Below are 20,160 nucleotides of genomic sequence, written 5' to 3'. Positions count from 1 at the left end.
TTGTCTGTTCCCCTTCCCCCAATTCCCCAGTGCTGTTCCCATCCCCCAATTCCCCAATAAAAATCTTAAAAAAAAAAAAAAAGAAAAAAGAAAAAGAAAAGCGTATTCCACACAGAGACTTGTTAAAGAATATTTACAGTAGCTTGTGTTCCTAACAGCCTTAAGACTGGAAATAATCCAAATGTCTATCAGTAGATGAATGGATAAATAATGTGGTATTCATACGATGGAATATTACTTCACAATAAAAAGCAATAAACAAATACAAAGGAACAACATGGATTAATCTCCTATTATGCTGAGTGAAAGAAGCCAGATACAAAAGAGTACATATTGTATGATTCCATTTATAGGGAAATCTAGAAAATGCAAACTATGCTAATGAAAAGCAGATCAGAGGTTACCTGGAGTTGACAGTAAGAGGGGGACAATTGACTGTAAAGGCTCAGGGGTCGGGGGGGGTGTTAGAAATATGTATTTTGATTGTAGTAGTGGTCACACCGGTGTATACATTTGTCAAAATCCATTGAACTGTATACACTTAACATGGGTGCACTCCATTGTTTATAAGTTATTCCTCAATTAAATGTATGCTTTCAAAAAAGAAAGACTTGACATCACTAATCATTAGGAAAATTCAAACCAAAATTACCCATTAGAATAGCTATTTTCAAAAAAAAAAAAAGAGAAAATAACAAATGCTATTTAAAATAACAAATAAAATAACAAAATAAAAATGTAGGGATGTAGAGAAATTGAAACCCTTGTGCACTGTTGGTGGGAATGTATAGTGGCTATGGAAAACAGTATGGTGGTTCCTGAAGAAAGCAAGCACTGAATTACCATATTATCCAGCCACTCACAGGTGGAATTTCAATACCCCCAAAAATTGAAAGCAGGGACTCAAACAGATATTTGTAATTCCATTTCATAGCCACATTATTCACAATATCCAGAAGGTGGACACAATCAAATGTCCATCAATGGATGAATGGATAAACAAAATGTGGCATGTATATATATACAATGGAATAATATTCAACATAAAAAAAGGGGTGAAATTTGACACATGCTACAACATGGATGAACCTTGAAAATGTTATGCTCAGTGAGATAAGCCAAACACAAAAGAACACATACTATATGATTCCACTTATATGAGGTACCTAGAGTAGTCAAATACATGGAAACAGAAAGTAAACAGAACAGTGATTGTCAGGGGCTGGGGTGGGGTGGGGATGGGTTGAGGGGGTTACTGTTTAATGGGTACTGAGTTTCAGTTTTGCAAGATGAAAAAGTTTTGTGGATGGATGGTGGTGATAGTGGCACAACAGTGTGAATATACTTAATGCCACTGAACTATATACATTTAAAATGGTAAGTTTTATGATTTGTATATTTTGCCACAATAGGAAAAAAGGAAGGAAGGAAGGAAGGAAGGGAGAAAGAGGAAAAGATGCTCTGACCAACAGTGCCTGTCCTGGGGCAGAACGGGGCCAGTGTACGGCTGACTCTCGACCCCACTGCCCCTCCCTGAGACCACACTGACTTCTCCTTCAACAACCTATCTGATTTTAGAAGCAATTCACTGTGCCAGGCAGGTGAGAGGGACTTAATGGAAAGGCACCGGCAGGATGAGTTGGAGCTCTTCGGAGAGAAAAATGGAGCAAAGGCGTAGCACGAGCAGAGAGGTTCAGAGGTGGGACTGTACCTGAGGTGCTCAGAGAACTCCAGTAGCCTGATGTTGCAAGAAATAAGTGTAGGTGGTGAGCAAAGTCAGGAGATAAATTTGAAAAATCAGAGTGGGACAAGATAAAGAGGAGTCTTGAAGATCATGTTTATAGTAGTTTGATTTTATCTCGTGAGCAGCAGTGAACCCGTCAATGACTTCAAGCAGGTATTGATTTGATGGGATCTGAGTTGTGGAAAGATGGCAGAGGGGAGAATCCGGCAGAGTCCAGGGAGGGTGAGCCGTCCCCAGCCAGCCTGCCCTGTAGTTCTTGGTTTATTCCAGGCAACCGCAAACATTTTACAGTCATATCCCATTTTGAAAAACATTAAAATCTCACACCCTTTTAACATTTCAGAAATTTCAAAATAAATTACCTTTGACTAAACACAAATCAAGGCAATTTCTAATAGAGAATATTTTCGTCCACTGTACCTTTCTAAGTCTCCAATACACTGTTCCTCTCCCTCCTTTCTCCCACTCCCCAGTCAGCTGGGAATCATTGTTCTACAGCAAACCTAAGAAGAAGTGTCACATGAAAGATCAGCCTGGGCTATGAGGGTTATTTTAAGAAGTCTTATTTGGACTAGAGGCTCTTTGGGCTCTCAGAACCATCGCAGGCCTTGGCAGGCCCCCCTGCTAGGAATGACTTCCCTTTGATGCATTCTGGATGTGAGAGGTATTAGCATGAGGGGACATTCCTGGCCAGCTGAGTTCTGTCTGCTTTAAAATGCTCCTGCCTCTCTCCTCGTTCCGTCATTTCCCTAATGTGCCAGCTCATAAGAATCACTGGGGGCTTGTGAAACAGCCGTCCCCAGGCCTCTCTGGAGATGCTGATTCGGGAATTCTGGAGCTGGCATCTGTATGCTTAGCAAGGGCACCAGGTGGTTCTTATAACCAAGCAAGTTTGAGAAACGCCAGGAAGACTTTGCCTGCTCTGCTGACAGCTGTGGCTGCCTCCCTGAGAGGAAAAAGGGGTTCACAGCACAGCAGATGCCCACGCCTCTTTCGAGGATAGTGACTATGGTATTCACTCAGCTGCTCATCCCAAGAAGGGACAAAAGGGCCACTAGAGGCTTCCGCACTGCCCTGAGGAGTGCGGTGGGCCTGGGCCCAAAGGGTGCTCAGCCACAGCAGCCTCCTGCTGCCCAACTTCCCCAGAGGGGCCGGGGCAGCCCCCAGCTCAGCCGCCAGATCCTCAGGGGCTCCTATCTCCATCCAGCATCCAGCAGACACCTGAAAACCAAGATCCAAACCGCCAAGAGGAGAAAGCTCTGCCCTGGTAAGGTTTGCTCAGCCTTTCTTGTCAAAGGAGCGAGAGTTTTAGGCCATTTTGTTAAACTTTAGGAGACAGTGAATGCTGTGGGCCTGGTTGTTTTTTTTTTAAGACTCTTCAATTCTGGGGTCTGGTAGAATTCAAAGGAAAATGCCTGGTTGGTTGTCCCTAAGTAATTTATGAGCTGACTTGCTGGAAGGCAGAGTGAGAAAGGGGGATTATTTATACTGGGGGTGCCAAAAAAAAATGTATACACATTTTAAGAGATGTTATCTATGCTCAAGCAGTAGTTCGCCATAATCAGAAGTGTCTGGACACTGATGGTAACCACTTTGAGCACCTCTTGTAATCGCAGAAGTCAAACATGACTTGTATTCATCTTTTGTTAGCAGTATATATTGAGTATTACAATTTTAATAGGTTTTTTCCTTTCTTAAAATGTGTATACATTTTTTTGGCACCCTCTGTATATTTTGAGAGAGAAAGCATGGCCAGGGAAAAGGTGGGTGGTAGGAAAAGCATTTTGTTTTTTTATGAACACCTCATTTTGCGCAACACGAGGAAAAGCCTTGTTCCAAATACATAAATGTTTACATAGTTGAAGCTTACTTTGGTACGTCAGTGTAGATTTTTCCAGAAGCAGATCCTGAGACAGGATGTAAGTACAAATATTAATAGTCTATCTGGGAAGTACAGGGAATACCTCTAGGAAAGTGGTAAAATGACACAGGCTGGGACAGCAGCCACCAAAACCTAGTTACCACCAAGGATGACTGGAGCTTCACCCAGTGGGAAAACTCTGGGAGACTGTGTAAATGAGCCCCCTCAACGGGCAAGAGAGCTGATGTATTTCTACACCAATATCTCAGGGTTATTGGTGGAGCGCTGCTCCAAGGGGTGGGAGTATTAATTCCTTGAAACTTTTGGACCTTCGAGCAGGACCACATTCAGGAAAGTGGCCTTTGGTTTCAGAAAAACCCTCAGTGCAGATATGGAGAGTTGGACGTCAGCCAGAGAAGGACTCAGTGAGGCCTGAGAGATGTGAGCAGGGCACTTATACCATCTGCTGCATTTTATTAATCCCAACATGCACTTCAGCCCTCCCAAAGTTTTCCAACACAGTACACGAAACATAATTTAATCCCCACTTCGTGCTTAAGCAGCATCATAAAGATCATCAGTTATTTTAAGCTTCTAGCTGCTACTGAGGCGGTAGAATGATTTGCTTTCAGCAACAGTGTTGTCAGCCTTTTGAAACTTCTGAGCTCTTGTGTCTGTTTGGAATTCTGTCTCTTCCGCTCTTACCTCTTGTGAGAAGTGTGCCTGCCGCCAGCAGCACCATTCCTCTCACCTACAGACTGTAGTCTCCTGGGAGCAGGAAAGCAGATAGATACTCAAGCTTGCTGGAATTGTGATCAAAAAAAGAAAAAGTCAGCAATATGGCCAAGAGACTTTTGGGCATTCTGAAAAGGTTTTGTGTCATCTGGCTCCTCAGAACCAATTCTGCCTCTTGTTGAAAGTTGGCAAATCATTATGTTGAAGAAGTGACTAGTATAGGGTCTGAACAGGTTTGTGAAAGAAAAAGAATGAAGACGCAGGGAGGGAGGGAGCATTGGAAGACTGAGAAAATCAGGAGCAGGGAAGGGAAATACTGAGGAAAATCCAGGATGGGCCTGAGGGAGAGAATGCCTGCGTCTATTTGGGGCTCCTGCTCTGAACCTGTCCGCCCAAGCCCGGGCCCTGGAAAATGTCGCAGGCTCCCCATCTCTGCTTTCAAAGTTTCTGTGAGCCTCCAGAAGGGCCTCCACCCCTCTCCCCTTCCAGCACTCTCCTCATTTCCGGCTGTTCTGGTTTTGTGACCTCTCCCAGGGCCCCATTTTGGCCCCAGGTCTCACCTTTTACCATCAGCCCACCTGCAAGGGTTAGTGACCTAATGTAGGAGTTGTTCTCCTGGTTTTTACTTTTGTCATTTCTCCTGGAAACTCCACCCTCACTACACCTTAGATTCTGTGCCACGTTCCTAAGTGAGCAATAATGCCCCATCATCATGGCCTCAGGCCTTTCCTCAGTCAAGCCTGTTCCTGCCTGGTAAGAGTAGAGGTGGGAGGGCGTTTGCTCCATGGTGAATTCACCCCTGAGGGACCCATTTCTCAGTAAAGCAGGCGGCCCAGTAGGCTCAGTCGGCCCAGTCGTCATCTGTCTGCTGGGAAGGACTGCAGAATGTTGGGGAGAGTCTCTAGACCAGGGACCATTGACAAAGAGCCTCAAAGACCGAACTGAGGCTAAAAACAGTAATTATGACCTTTCTCCCAATGCATTAAGAATTTCTAGTGCAGGGGCAGCCGGTTAGCTCAGGTGGTTAGAGAGCAGGCCCATAACTCGAGGTTGCCGGTTTGATCCCCACATGGGCCAGGGAGCTGTACCCTCCACAACTAGATTGAAGACAACGACCTGACTTGGAGCTGATGGGTCCTGGAAAAACACACTATTCCCCAATAAAATTTCAAAAAAATAAAAAATAAAATGTATAAAAAAGTAAAAATAAAAACAGAATTTCTAGTGCAGGAATTCGGGGTAGGATGAATTCCTGGGTGGGGATTAGCAAGGCCAGGGCCCTGGGGCAACCGGTGTGAGGAAATGGAGGGGTGGATGAGAGCCTAAGTGAAATGGTTGCTATGAAGTTCAAGCAAGTTAGAGAAGGAAAAGATGCAGGTGGAGCTGACAGGCTAGGAAGACAGGCAGGAGAAGAAGGACCCAGAGTGGTAACTGGAGAGGAGCTTTGATGGGGAAGCAGGAAAGGAAAAAAGCAAAATACCTGAAAGTGTGAACAAAAAGGGCAAAAGTAAGAGTCCCAAGTTTCAGAGGTGTAGCTGCTTGGGGATATGACAGTTGGTATTGTGGCCACAGGAGGGGGTTGGTGAAGGGTAATAGAGGTAAAGGTGGTAGCAGGGAAGAACCAAAGAGGTTTGAAGTTCAGTACTTGCTAGGTACATGAGAGAAGCAGAATGGGTCACGGTTAAACACAGTTAAACATCTTCACACCCACAGGGACCACACTTTGAGTTTCATCTCCATCTTGACTAGTCCTGTGTCTTTAGGCAAATCACTGTCACTGAAGTCCATTGAGCCTTGGATTTCTAATTTATAAAATGGGGCTTATAATATCTGCTCTCACCACACGGTTTTAAGAATTAAAATGAAAAGATATCTGTAACACACAGCACCTGGCAGACAGCAAGATACAATCAATATTCTTTTTTTTTTTTGGCCATCCTGCCACCTGTTGGCAGCTCAGCGGCAGCCCAGCTCAGTCCGGGAATCGAACCGTTGTTGCTCAGAGCTCACACTCTTGAGTGAGCTCTTAACCAACTGAGCCACTCGGCCAGCCCTTCAATATTCTTATTAGTACTGTTAGTGCCCAGTAGAAAAAGAAGCACCAGATAAATCTTTCTGAAAGGCATTCTTAAGAAAATCACATTTTTGGTTATTTTAGACATTTTTGGTTACCAGCCCAACATCCATTTTTCTTTTTTCTCTTCCTGACAGTTCTCTGATTTTCATCAAGATATTTTTCTCTATTTTATGAAGTTATATTCATCCCACACAGCCTGTGTGTTTCAAGGAAGGCTGACCCCACCCCCAGGGCCACAAGTGGGCCTGATAGGTCTAAAAGTAGTCCAATCCCCAGACTCAGTGGTTATTCAGGAATGGGTTTGTTCTCTGATTCAGGCTAATGACATGCAAGGGGAGGGCTTCTAGGAGCTTCTGGAAAAGAAATTTCCTGTATTTTAAATGGAAGAGATTCCCTCCCTTCATCCAGATACCGCCTTATGTGGATGTAAAAGCTGTACTTTCATAGCTTTTTCTTCCATTTTCATCTTCTACAGACTGAGTTCAGCTTTAGTCATGTTTGTCTTCAAGACTCAATTGCTTTTTGTTTGTTTTTTTTATTAAAGTTTATTGGGGTGACAATGGTTAGTAAAGTAACATAGATTTCAGGTATACAATCTGTAATACATCATCTATATATCACATTGTGTGTTCACCACCCAGACTCAGTTTCCTTCCATCTCCATGTATTTGATCCCATTTACCCTCATCTACCACCCCGTCAATTGCTTTTTCAATAAGCACAAAGAGGCCAAGGGTTTCCATATCCTGGTGCTCACAAACCCAAGCAAGGACAGAGACAGGAGCTATGTTGAATGAATACGTAGGCAGGTATCTTCATTTCAAACAGAGAGAGGGTGAAGGGTGAAGACCCTTGTTGGATTTGGATTCAGCTTTGTGGGTGTCTGGAGGTGAGCACCACCATCACACCCTCGCTCTCTTTATTCTCCTCTCTGCAGCTCATGGACTTCCTTCTCCAGCAGCGACACAGAACAGTAGTGGTATTAGTGAGTGTCCACCAGCTGGCAGGTGCTCAGCCTCTCCCAGAATTCTGCCATGTTTACAAAACAGAGAAGTGACCTCAGCAGTCATCTAGGGCAGACTCCTCTTTTACAGGGAGGTTTTGACAACTCAAGGTCACATATAATCCCTTAGTGACAGATATGCCAGGTGAGAGGTCTGCTGGCTGTAGCTCTGGTGTTGTGCACTCTATTCCACACTTGTCCTATAAACTAAACTGGGCCCATTTTCAAAGAAGCTAACTTACCTTCCCACTGCCTGGAGAAGCTCCCCCAGGATTGCTTTTTTCCAAACCTTGTATTAAAATGGTATTTTAAAAGTACACTGTCAAAATTTTGTTAAAAGTGAAACGAAACAATCTGAGCAATTAGAACAATCTTGGGGTTACATGTTTTTTTATATTTTCAGAGTACTTCTGAGTGATTTGATTTTTTTAGCCTTCATTAATAAGGGGGCTGTCTTTCTGCCTATAGAACCAGAGACCACACAGTGTGCACATACGTGCATGTGTTTGCATGCTAAATTAGAGTGCAAGCTTGCAGATCTCTATAAACGCCCACGATTAGGGTGAAGTGACTGGTGTCAGGATGACCTAGATGTCATCTACATCGCTCTCCAGTCCAGAGGCAAGGAGCTTAGGGTCAGATCAAGAACTACCCACTAAAGAATGTAATTTAATCTTCCTGTCTGCATTCACCAAAACTTAGTAAAACCATCTGGAAGGAAGGGAGGAAAGAAGAAAAGCAGGGAAGACAGTAGGGGCAGAGGAAGGGAGAGAGGCAGAGGGTAGCAACTTTTGATAGGTGAGACTGTAAACTAACAGATAAAACTTGAGTCTGTAGACTTAATTCACAGTCTTCACACCTGGTAAGCAATCACAGTGTCTATTTCTCTGCAAAACAAATGACAAAGCATCCAAAGAACCTAAGATCAGATCTACTTTGTGATATCCAACTGTCACAAAGAGTTCTACATCCAATTGTTTAGTTATTGTTGAAACTGATACCTGAGTTCTTAGTCACTCCCCCTGATTTGTGATAGGATAAGGACAGTGTTTCAAGTTGCGCATCTGACAAACTCAGGCCAAGGGAAGATAGTTGCTAACACAGAAAGCTCTGCCAAGATTCATTTTTACAGCAAAGAATTTCTATCCCACAAACTTCATGTTACTCAAAAGGTCACCCATTCAAGTCAGTTCACTTGGCTTTCTCTAAACTACTTTGCAGATGACCTAACTTTGGAAAGAATCTCATGTCTGGGGTCAATTTCAGTCAGGGAACATTAACTTAGCATTTGAATGAGCTGGCTTCCATGGAGGGCCAGTGGTTTGACCTTGGCCCGGTCTAGCACGGTTTTTCAGGAAGTCAATCTAACCTTTGTGGTCCTGTTGGGTTCTCAGCAGGGGTGAACAGAACCTTAGACCTATATCTCCCTGCATGCTCTGGCTGTTGAAAGCTACTGGTGTGCAGGCAGCATGCAAGCAACACATTGCAACCACTCCCCATCCCCCACCACCAGTTAAAATGACAGGAGAGAAAATTCTTGGTAAAAGGTTCTGAAGTGTGGAATTTGCAACTGTTGACAATTAGCCAGAACCTATGTTTGTTCATTCTGTGGGTTTAGGGTGAGAGAGAGATTTATACTCACTTACTTAGTTTTCATTCCTCACACAAAGCACCTCTTCAGAGTTGGCCTGCAGCCATATTGGGTGAGTGTGTGTGAAGTGGGTGATTCTTGTTTGAGGACTGCTGTAGGGAACAGGGGCTTTAAAAACTGCCACTCATTCCAGTATTAAGACCTAAGCAGCACCTCAGATACCACACCAATGACCAAAATAGAAGAGTGACTAACTATCCAAGGAACAGATTTCCCATTACACAGAACAGAACAGATTTCTCTAAATGGAGACAGGCACGAGCATCCCAAAGGTGTTACAACCTGGGAATGGGACTCAGCAGGTCATTTTTAGTTTTTCAGTTTTCCAGTCTGAAAGAGCCCAGCAGGGTTTAGCTAAGCTGATGGCTATCTACCTTAATTGACATCTGGCGGGGCTTGTACCTTCCACTAATAAAGAAGAGTCTTCCCTACCAGACAATTCAAAGAATTTCCTCATTACATAAACCAGTTCTTTCCTCTCCGGACAATGCATTGTTCACATTCCTAAAGAAGTGACATGCTTTTCCACTCCTCCCCGCCACAATCCCCTATGGATACCTGCCCCTAATTTTTCTTAATTAGGGGCTGACTAAGGGTTAGAAATGTCTGACTAGGAAGAATAACAGAGGATGGGGTTCCCCTATGGTTCCCTTGCTGAAGCTGCAACGCCGCCTCTGATCTCACAGACTTGTCTCCATCGCCAGGCAGCTAGCACTGTGTGCAGGGGTCCCTGTTGCTGCTGTGGTCAACCAGGTAAGACTCTTGGAAGACTTCACGTGAATTCCTTCCTCCAATTCAACTGTCTAAGGAACAGAAAAAAAATCAACAGAAAATTTAGTGGATGCATAACTTATATGTCCCACTTGACTCTGTTTAATATTTAAATTCATGTGACCTGGTGATCCCAGCCTACTTGGAGTAAGAAAATATCTTTCCTCCCCAGGTCCCCTTCCTGGATAGGTCCAGGAAGCCCAGGGATGCCCACTCAATCTTAAGGGGTCAGTCCCAGTTACTGTCAACACAAAGTCTGCTTTTCTACCATGGGCGCCATTCTCCACTGCCCTCCCTACTCCCCTCTGTATGCACCCAAGGACAGGATTGCAGGGGCTCCAAGCATCAGCTACGTGCCATACCCAGAACCAGCCCTCCATTTCCGGTTCCCCTAAGCAAGTGCACAGTCTATTCCCTCCCAGAACAACCCTACAATGGCTAATTCCTTGCTAGGCATTTAAAAAAAAAAAAAAAAGTAACAAAGTCTCTTTTTCTATAAAACACATGTCATAGATCTAGACCAGGGTTTCCAGAAAAAAATGAAGAAGACATGGACCTAAAATGTCTAGAATTATTATTATAATAGCCTCTCACAAAAGCAAGTATAAATACCTTATGATTATCCAACTATAGAAACAAATGTATAAATTAAATACTAACAAAACTAAATTAAACAGGGCCAGCCGATTGGCTCAGTTGGTTAAAAGTTGGCTTAAGAGTGCAGGTTCTGAGCAACAGGGCCGCCGGTTCGATTCCCACATGGGCCAGTGACACTGCGCCCGAGCTCAGCTGTTGGCTGAGCTGCCCACAGGTGGCAGGATGGCTCAGCTGGTGAAACAACAAGATTGCCTGTTCGATGGTGGGCTACGCCCACCTGCAACTAAGACTGAACTCGGCACCTTGAGCTGAGCTGCCGCCCGGATGGCTCAGTAGATAGAGAGTATGCTCTTAACAACAAGGCTGCTGGTTCGACTCCCGCATGAAATGGTGGCTACCCCCACCTGCAACTAAGACTGAACACAGCACCTCGAGCTTAGAGGCCACGAGCTGCTGACGGGAAGCCAGATGGTGACTGGCACCCTCCACAACGAAGATTGAAGAACAACAACTTGTTTGGTCCCCTTCCCCAATTCCCAAACATTGTTCCCCTCCCTCAATTCCCCAATAAAATCTTAAAAAATACCCCAACTAATTAAACAACTAAATTTATTTTTTTTAAGATTTTATTGGGGAATTGGGGGAGGGGAACAGACAAGTTGTTGTCCTTTTGTTTTTCAGTCTAGTTGTGGAGGACGTCGCTTCACTGGCCATGTTGGTATTGTCATCATTGCACTCTTCCCGGGTGAGGCAGATTGGTTATCGGCCTCTAGACGGCCGCTCACAGCGGCTCTTGGCAGCTCACGCCAGCTGCTGGCCACACACAGTAGTTTATGGCAGCTTACTGCAGCAGGGGCTGCAGCCTGCACCGTCACCGGCAACGGCAACTCCCGGCAGCCTAGCTCCAGGTCAAGCTGTTGTTCACCATCTTAACTGTAGAGGGCGCAGCATCACTGGCCCTCATGTGAGGTCCAAACCGGGGCCCTGCTGCTCAGAGCTGGCATCCCAAGCCAGCTTTTAACCAATGCACCACTCAGCTGGCCCTAAACAGCTAAATTAACTTAACAATATTGATGTGCCATGTCGGATGATGTTGATTTCAGCTGAAGCTAATTTCCAATTCAAGCAATAATTATAACAGCTACTATATTGGAGCAAGTACTATGTTCCTGGCCAAAATGCTTTAAATGACTTTATTCATTTAACTCACATCAGCTACCTAAGTAAGTACTATTATTACTATTTCCATATTACTGAGAAAGACAATGGGTCCAGAGAGGTTAAATAATTTCCTAAAGAGGCACATCTAAGAGGTGGCAAAGCCAGGAGGCTTTGAACCCAGGGAGCCTGACCTGGGGCCTCTACTTTTTTTTTTTTTTCTTTTTTTTGGCATCTACCCTTGACAAACTATGTTCTAGGTGTTCACTGCCAAGTGCAGGTTTTTGAGTTCAGCACATCTGAACTACCATGGGCCATATGACGACACCGTTCTCTCTCATCCATATTTCTCTACTGAAGCCATATCTAAGCCTTCATTCACTCAGCTTGCCCTGGCATCACTTGGCATAAGTTCCTCATTTACATATTAAGTTCTCCTTGGCTCTTCTTTCATTCACTCCACGTACAGTTTAGACTCCAACGAATCAAAATACACAGGGAAATGTGGGCCCAGCCGGCTCTGGGCAGAACCCAATTAAAATGTGGTCATTCCAACCATCCACAGTATGCATATATTATTTTAGAAGGTTATTATCAACATGAGAACACCCTATTCAGATATTCTTTCAGAAAATTAGCAAACTTCTGTTAATTTCTCTGCAGATCACTGCTATAATTAAAGAGGTCAACGTGCAGTAGCTCCTCAATGTTGTTTTGTACGACGTCATTTTGTTATGACATTGATGGAAAAAAACAATCGATTCCCAGCTAGGGCCACTGTGTGTGTGGTGTTTGCAGGTTCTCCCCACATCTGTGTGGATTTTCTTTGGGGACTCAGGTTTCCTCCCACATCCCAAAGATGTACACGTGGGGTGAATTGATGTCTCAGTTGTCCCCGTCTGAATGACTGTGAATGTGTGTGTGAGTGACTTCTGCGATGAAAGGGCGTCCTGTCCAGAGTGGGTGCCCACCTTGTGCCCAAAGTTGCCAGGAGAGGTTCTGGCCACCAGAGACCTTGAACTGGAGTAAGTGGGTTGGAAAATCATTATCTTACTTGTTTTTATTAATCTTTATTAAATGTACATATGGTTTTTTTTTAACATTTAATAGTAGAAGTATATTGGGTCTTTATTTAGAAATTTGGTGGTCTTTTGTGACCAGAATTATGCTGTAGGAACTTAACTCTTGTTTATATCAATTAACCTAGGGTAAAATTGGTTTCATTTTATGTCATTTTGCTTAAGGTCGCAGTTTCTAAGAGTCTATCAATGACATTAGGTGAGGTCTTATTGTACTATTATTCTGTAGCTCTTATAGTAATTGAAGCTCTTATATTATTTTGTAGCTACTATATGAAGGCCATCTGTCATTGATCTCAAGTAAAACTCCCTGCCTGAATAATATAAAAATTCTAATTGATCCTCAGTCCTTGCAAGAAAGGTAAGATTCATAAAATTTACACCTATTGTGTGAGAAACTAAACATTGCAATTCTCTTATAGTCATGATTACCTTATTCAGACAGACTTTTGTTCAAACAAATTATTAAAAATGACAGTGAGAGGGTTCTGTGACTCATATAGTAACTCATATTGACTTTGTTAATTGGGATTATTTATCCTCAATGGGTTTTCTCTTTAGTTGATGCTATAAATGCTTGTTTCAGTCTTGCTCTTGGAAATTATAAACTTATTGGGAATGGCAAAAACTGTTTTTCTATATAGAGTGCAGTTTCAGGAAGCTTATGGATTAATAAATGCTTGTTCTGAGAAATAATGCTTGTTCTGAGGGCTGTATTCTGTAACTTGTGGGAGGCGTACACTCCTTGTATACTTCTTTTTCAACCTTAGCAATCAGTTAATATGTCTGGAATTTGTAAACATACAAAGGACCTAGTCAAGTTTGCAAAGCTGCTATGTAAACATGGTGGCAATAGTTTCTGTGTATTTAGCAAAGTAGAGTTAAACACAGCTCTGATGTTTATAAAAACAAACAAACAAATGAAAAGGAAAGAAAAAACTAATTTATATGACACAAGATCTGATTCAAGAAGATGATAGGAGCATGTAGGTTTGTCATCCTCTTTCCCAAGATCCTACTGAAGTGACAAAGAATTTTAAAAAATGTTAACCCATAGTCACAAAGACGATGGAGGGGTGGGGGAGGGGAGATAGGGCATCAGCAGTTGAGCAAATTCAGGAAATTTCTGGGAGGTGGAAGGAGGACATGAACATGTAGACAGAGGGAGGAGAGTATGGGGTTATGTGTAGGAGGGGCTCCAGGGGAGTGGAGCTTTTCTGCCTAACAGAGATGCCCAGAGAGGGTTTGGACTAGAGTCTGCACATAAGAGGGAGGATAAAAAAGAATGCTAAAAGGCAAGATTTTCAAAATGATATGAGAAAATCATTTAGGACTTATAATTCTGTCAACCAAAATATCTGACAAAAATTAATGCAGATTCACATTTTCAGAAGGCTGATAAAATTTACTTGCTACATACCCTTTCTTAAGAGGTTACTTGAGGATGTACTCCAGTATTAAAAAGATATGAGATACAAGCAATGAAAAAACCAAGCCAGAATGAGAGCAAATTATCAAAGAGTCTGTGGGCTGCATCAATACCATCAAGAACAGATTGGAGGACCCGCCGAGTGGCGCGATGGTTAAGAACTGGCTTGGGATGCCAGAGGGCCTCAGTTCGGATCCCACATATGAGGGCCAGTGACACTGCCCTCTACAGCTAAGATGCTGAACAACAGCTCAACTGGAGCTGGGCTGCCTTGAGTCGCCGGCTAAAGCATAGGCTGCAGCCCCTGCTGCAGTGGGTTGCCATGGGCTACCGTGTGTGGCCAGCAGCCAGCGTGAGCGGCCAGCAGCCACTGTGAGCAGCAGTCCAGAAGCCAGCGACTGATCTGCCTCGCCCGGGGAAGAGCACAATGATGGTGCCAACTTGGGCCAGTGAAGCAACGTCCTCCACAACTAGAAAAGGACAGCAACTTGTCTGTTCCCCTTCCCCCAATTCCCCAATTAAAAAAAAAATCTTTAAAAAAAAGAAAGAACAGATCTGATTCCAGGCAATATATAAAAGAAGTAAGATGCTGGGGGGAGGAGGGGGAAGGAAAAAAACTAGTGGAAAAGGCATGTTTCTTCTTTCATTAGGAAGGGCAGTTAGATGTGCTTGCTTAGGCAGCACATACACTAAAGAAAGTCAGAAGCTCCAAGGGAAAAAAATCTATGCAAGAAATTCATAATCCTAATATTAAGTAAAGTAAATTGTAGCATGTGTTTGAGCAATGCATGGTGTAGAGAAAAGAGAATCTTTGTGCCCTTAATGCTAGACAATAATATTGTCTCATAGTGGCATAGGGAATACAACATTGTATCTAAGGAGGAGAAAACAGAATTATTGCTCAAAGCAAAGAAACTTGATTTTTCTGTGAACAATATTTATATAGCCATAATAATATAACTGCAGTTTACTGATTCTCAACTTTTAGACCTTACCCCACAAAGAGAACTTAATGATTACAGACCGGAAGGAAAACATTGTCAGCTTTGATGTATAAACGCCAAGGCACATCTGTCAGAGGTTGGAAAGTGGAAGGAGGGAGAGATGGTAGAGGAAAGAGTGGAGATACTAATATTCTCCTTCTACATTGTGGGGAGTCTGGAGATTGTGTCTAAAACGGATGGAATAAGAAATAGACACTGAACTATGTTATTTAGACTTATGAAAGTAACCAGTTAAAATAATTTAAAAATATAAATTTAAAATAATTTAAGACAATAATTTAAAAGCTATCAACAAAATCGTGAGGAGAGGGAGAAGAAAGGTGAGATTTACTGTAAGTGAACAAAATTCTAATCTCTCATTGGTAGAAGTCAACAGATACTGTCTAAAGTTAAGAATCAAGAAATAGAATAGAGCCTTATGATGGTAACATCCAGAAGAACTAAGGCCAGATATTGTTCAAAAGTGATTGCTTGTGACAAGTAGAAAGAAAAAAGTGGAAGAGAAAAAAACAATTGCTTTTTCTTAGCACTCTTAACTAGATGGGTTCTTTTTCTTTTAACCATGTCCATATATATTTTGATATTTTAAAAATTTGCATATAATGTTTGAATGATGGCTACTTACTGGCAATTTAACTTATAAAACCATCCTTGAAATGATATGGTCATTGCCTTTAAGTAGTTAGCTTGGTGAATTACAGCTTTTTGCTTATTTGGTTTCACAGCACAGCTTGGAAAATTACCCAGAAAAGGTGATGCATGGCTTGGGCTGGCTTTGTAATTGAATAAAATAAAATTTTGCTTTGAAGTCTCTATAACTTCCCACAAGGAAACTGGTGACATTGTGGGGTTCTGACTGCACCCTGAAATCACGGGTACACATGTGACACAGTGGGAATGACCCTAACATGCAAAGCCAGGGAAATCACCAGCTCTGATGAGTAGCAGAATGGGCTTATGGTCCCCCCTACTGTCCTGCTGGCAAACTGCATCTTCTTGGGCAGCATTCCAGGGTGAAATTTAAAAAAAAAAGAAAAAGAGATCCTGTGAGTTGCAAGAGACTGTAGGAAGGTAGAGGCAGAAGCAATGGGACTCGACTTGGACCACTACATGTATTTATTGACATAGTTTAACAAATATGATCTCCAAAATTATTTACCTAACAATTTAGGAAATTTGAACATGGACTGGATATTAAATGATATGGATTCATGACACTGTGGTTATGTAGAGCTGTCCTTATTTTTGAGACTGCATGCTCAAGTATTTAGTGGTTAAATATAATGTCTGCAGCCGATTCTCAGTGGCTTCTCCTGTTATTCAGAGTTCAAGCCAATGCCCTACAAGGCCATTTTCCCATCAAAATCCATTCCCACCTTCTGTGATAATTGATTTGCAGTTGGGAAGCAGCTGCCCAGCCCAGGACTACATTTCCCAGACTCCTTGCAGTTCAATGGCCCAAAGTGACCACTTCTTGCCAATGAAATGTATGTGCCACGTCCATGGCAAGGCCATAAGCAGCTGGCACACACTTGACATGCCCTTTCCCCCTCTGCAGACTGGATGCCCTGTTAGTAGGAGGGCAAACCAACCCAGCGTTCTGGAAAGCAATTTGGTTGTACTTAGTACAATTAAGGATGTGCATGCCCCACGACCCAGAGACCTACTTCTCAGTAGTATATATCCTAGAGAATTGATCACACAAAACTATAAGGACACAGGAACAGGAACATTTATGCATCATTCCTGGTGGTAGTGAGAGTCAGAAGTAACCTAGGTGACCATCACTGTGGGAACAGAAAGTAAAATGCGGGGCACACGCTATGAAACACTATGCAGGCTTAGAAGCCCCAACTATTTGTGTGGAGAAAGCTTAAAAATTTGGTGGTGAGTGGGTGCCTATAAAGGGGAGAAAACCAAAAGTCCTGAGGGGAGGTGTAACTGATGCCTTCTCCCACAGCACACCACATCAGGCACCACCTTTGGGAATCTCCTCTGACTCTCTCCCACAAGTCTGAGCTGGGTGGGTCCTCCCATCCCCCACCCACTCCCACCCCAGAGAGTTCATACAGCATCTTTTACAGAAATCCATCCCAGCGTTTAGTTTACTTGTCGGTGCCCTCCTCTTAAAAGACTGAGCTCCTTGAGTGCACTCCATCTCGTTTGCTTTCATGTTTGGCCTCACGTTTGGCAAACAGTAAATTCTTAATGCTAAAATGTAAAAGAAATAAAACCTTCTTAGGTAACTTCCTTGCAACCAGGATAATTACAGAAGGGCCTTCAGCAAAATAACTGGCTTCACATTTGGAATAATTTGGTCACCATCCTGCTACCTCTATGAGCAAAGCTATCTGAAGACTGAGCAGCAGATGGGTGCTTGCTAAGCAATAGTTACAACAAATGTAGTCTATAAATTGGATGAGCTATGTAATATTTAGTGTGCTACATGGAGGTTAGGCATAATAATAAGATGGGAGACAACAAACTCCACCCACTTCATATTGTTAATAAGTGGTTTGTTTTGCCAATCTAGCCCCTAAAATTGTACCCTAGAGCCACTGTAAGCTGATGTCAGGCTCTGAGTTGGAGAGTGCCATTTTAAAAGTATTATTATCGGGCCAGCCGAGTGGCTCAGTTGGTTAAGAGCTTGCTCAAGAGTGTGATCTGTGAGCAACAATGGTTCGAGTCCCAGCCCGAGCTGAGCAGCAGCTGAGCTGCCAACAGCTCAGCTAAAGGCAGGATGGCTCAGCTAAAAATATATATATACATATATACATATATATATATATTATTCTCTTTTTGTTACCTTTATCAGTTTTTTTCCTGGTTGTAAAATGTCAGAATTCTAAAAAAAACAGAAGAAAAATTACCCATAATTCCACAAACCTGATTAAAAACATTAATATTTATATCCTTCCAGATCTTTCCTTTTCATATATCCATAGAAATATATATTCTAAAAATACAGAGTAGTTATGCAATTTGCATTTAATATATAATGAGCACATGTACATATTCATAGCTACACCTCTTTAAAAAGTATTCATTCTTTCATTGTTTGACTATTGAAAACTCCTGGTTCCTAAGGGATACCAGCACTTGGATTCCACCGGCCCTTTCCAAGCCATATTAATATTATGGATTGTACACTGGTGGGTACAATAGGTAACAAAACCTAACCAAAATGACACAGGCATAGAAGAGCACAGTAACATTTTAACCAGAAAGAAACTACTGGCAAATGCAAGGAATCAGAAAAGTAAAGCAACCAGCATCATATTGCGAAATACTATGAAGAAGTAACACCACCACCACGTGGCCTGGTAAAACAAAAACAAAACAAGTAAAAACCTTGAAGCTGAAGATGTGGTTCTAAATCATCATCCAGCTCAACCCGTGGCTCCAGGTGTGATGGCAAACACTCCAGCTGTCTGGCAATCGGTTTGCTCATCTGTAAACTGAGGAGTTGGACTAAATGCAGCCTTAAGTTCCTCCAGCTGAAACCTTCCCTGAGTCTATGGAGCCAGATCTTTTCTGACCCGTGAGGGAAAGGTCAGAACGCCAGAGAGCACTTGGTAGGGCTTTAACTGGACTGGCGGACCACCCACCCCTCTCTTGGTCTGCTGGCCAAATAACAATGAATCCATCACAGAGCCCCTTCAATGGGTCTATTTGGATGCCCAGCAGGTGCTTTGAAAAGCTACTGATTTTGGCAAATTAGCAGGATGGGCAAGGAGTTGCCTTGGAGAAGCAAATAGGGATGGCAGGCAGGACTGTGAATCATTCTCTCCTCTGGACTCCCTTTCTTTTCCCTCCCTCCCATCAGGCCTTGCACCCTGGGAGGCACTTTCAGGATGAGCAGAGGAATCTGGAATGTTCGTTTGTGTCTATTATTTGCCACAAGCAGTCTTTGTTTTGGTTTTAAACTTGAATATCTAACACTCCCTCTTACAACCAGCACTCAGTATAAAAACTATGCTTCACACTATGTGCAATAGCCCCAAACTGAAAACTCAAATGCCCATTAAAACTCGGATGGATAGATAACTGGCGGTATATCCACATAATGGAAGGGTACTCCGCAGTGAGAATGAAGAAACCTCAACTGCAAGCAACCAAGTGGATGAGTCTCAAAGACGAAATGAGAAGAAGAAGCCAGAGAATATCATTCCACTTCTATAAAATTCGAAAGTTAAAAAAACAGACCAAATGAATCTGTCCTTTCAGAAGTTAGAACAGTTGTTACTCTTGGGGGGACTAATGACTGGAAGAGAGTGTGAGGGGTCTTCTAGTGTCCTGGTGCTATTCTGCTTCGTTATTTGGGCACTAGTTATACGGGCATATTCACTTTGTACAAATTCATGAAGCTGCTCACGTATATACAGCTTTTTGTAGGTGTGTGACACTTGAACAATTTCTCACACATTTTAAAAATTAAGTATGTTTTAAAGCCAGGACTTACTGTGGAGGAAAAACAAAGAATATTACAACACATAGAACTTCATAAAAGGTTTCCAAAGTTCAGAAACACACACACACACACACAAACACAAACGAACAGGAGAGATCTTGGTAGTATAATAGAAAAAAGGCTCCCATTTATGAAATATGATTTTTTTTGGGGGGGGGGACCCTCAGGAAACAGAAAAAAAGTAGGTTTAGGGAGGAGGAGGATTATGCAGTCAAGTATGACTCACCCAAGAGCACTGATGACCCAGCACTGTCCTTTGTCATTTAGACTCTGAACAAATGTTCATTGAATTATTCTGAAGTGCAGGTGAGTGAGAGGTGTGCCCTGGAGCATTATTCACTCAGATTGGTTTCTGTCCTGTGGTAGGTCAACACTTATATCTCGCATAAACTCCTCCCTTCCCCCATATGGGAAAATGGCCCATATGTCATCAGGACAAAGGCCCTGACCATCTCCATGATTATTATTTTTTTTAACTTTATTGGGGAACAGTATGTTTTTCCAGGACCCATCAGCTCCAAGTTAAGTCATTGTTTTCAATCTAGTTGTAGAGGGCGCAGCATCACTGGCCCTCATGTGA

The 20,160-nt window shown here is 42.7% G+C and overlaps 1 protein-coding gene across 1 annotated transcript in view; it reads left to right on the top strand.

Annotated features, from left to right (window-relative positions):
* Nucleotides 1–2,637: 2,637 nt before the first annotated feature.
* Nucleotides 2,638–20,160, top strand: part of F2RL1 (F2R like trypsin receptor 1) — a 70,673-nt gene continuing 53,150 nt past the window's right edge. The window contains exon 1 of the mRNA XM_019640994.1: nucleotides 2,638–3,011. Within this exon, the coding sequence (XP_019496539.1) occupies nucleotides 2,723–3,011 (289 nt within the window). The 5' untranslated portion in view covers nucleotides 2,638–2,722. The remainder of the gene's footprint in view (nucleotides 3,012–20,160) is intronic.

This window comes from Hipposideros armiger, unplaced genomic scaffold (assembly GCF_001890085.2).
Source record: "Hipposideros armiger isolate ML-2016 unplaced genomic scaffold, ASM189008v1 scaffold_55, whole genome shotgun sequence".
Classification (NCBI taxonomy): Eukaryota; Metazoa; Chordata; class Mammalia; order Chiroptera; family Hipposideridae; genus Hipposideros; species Hipposideros armiger.
The sequence above is the reverse complement of the archived record's forward strand: the minus strand, read 5'-3'. Positions and strand labels throughout refer to the sequence as shown.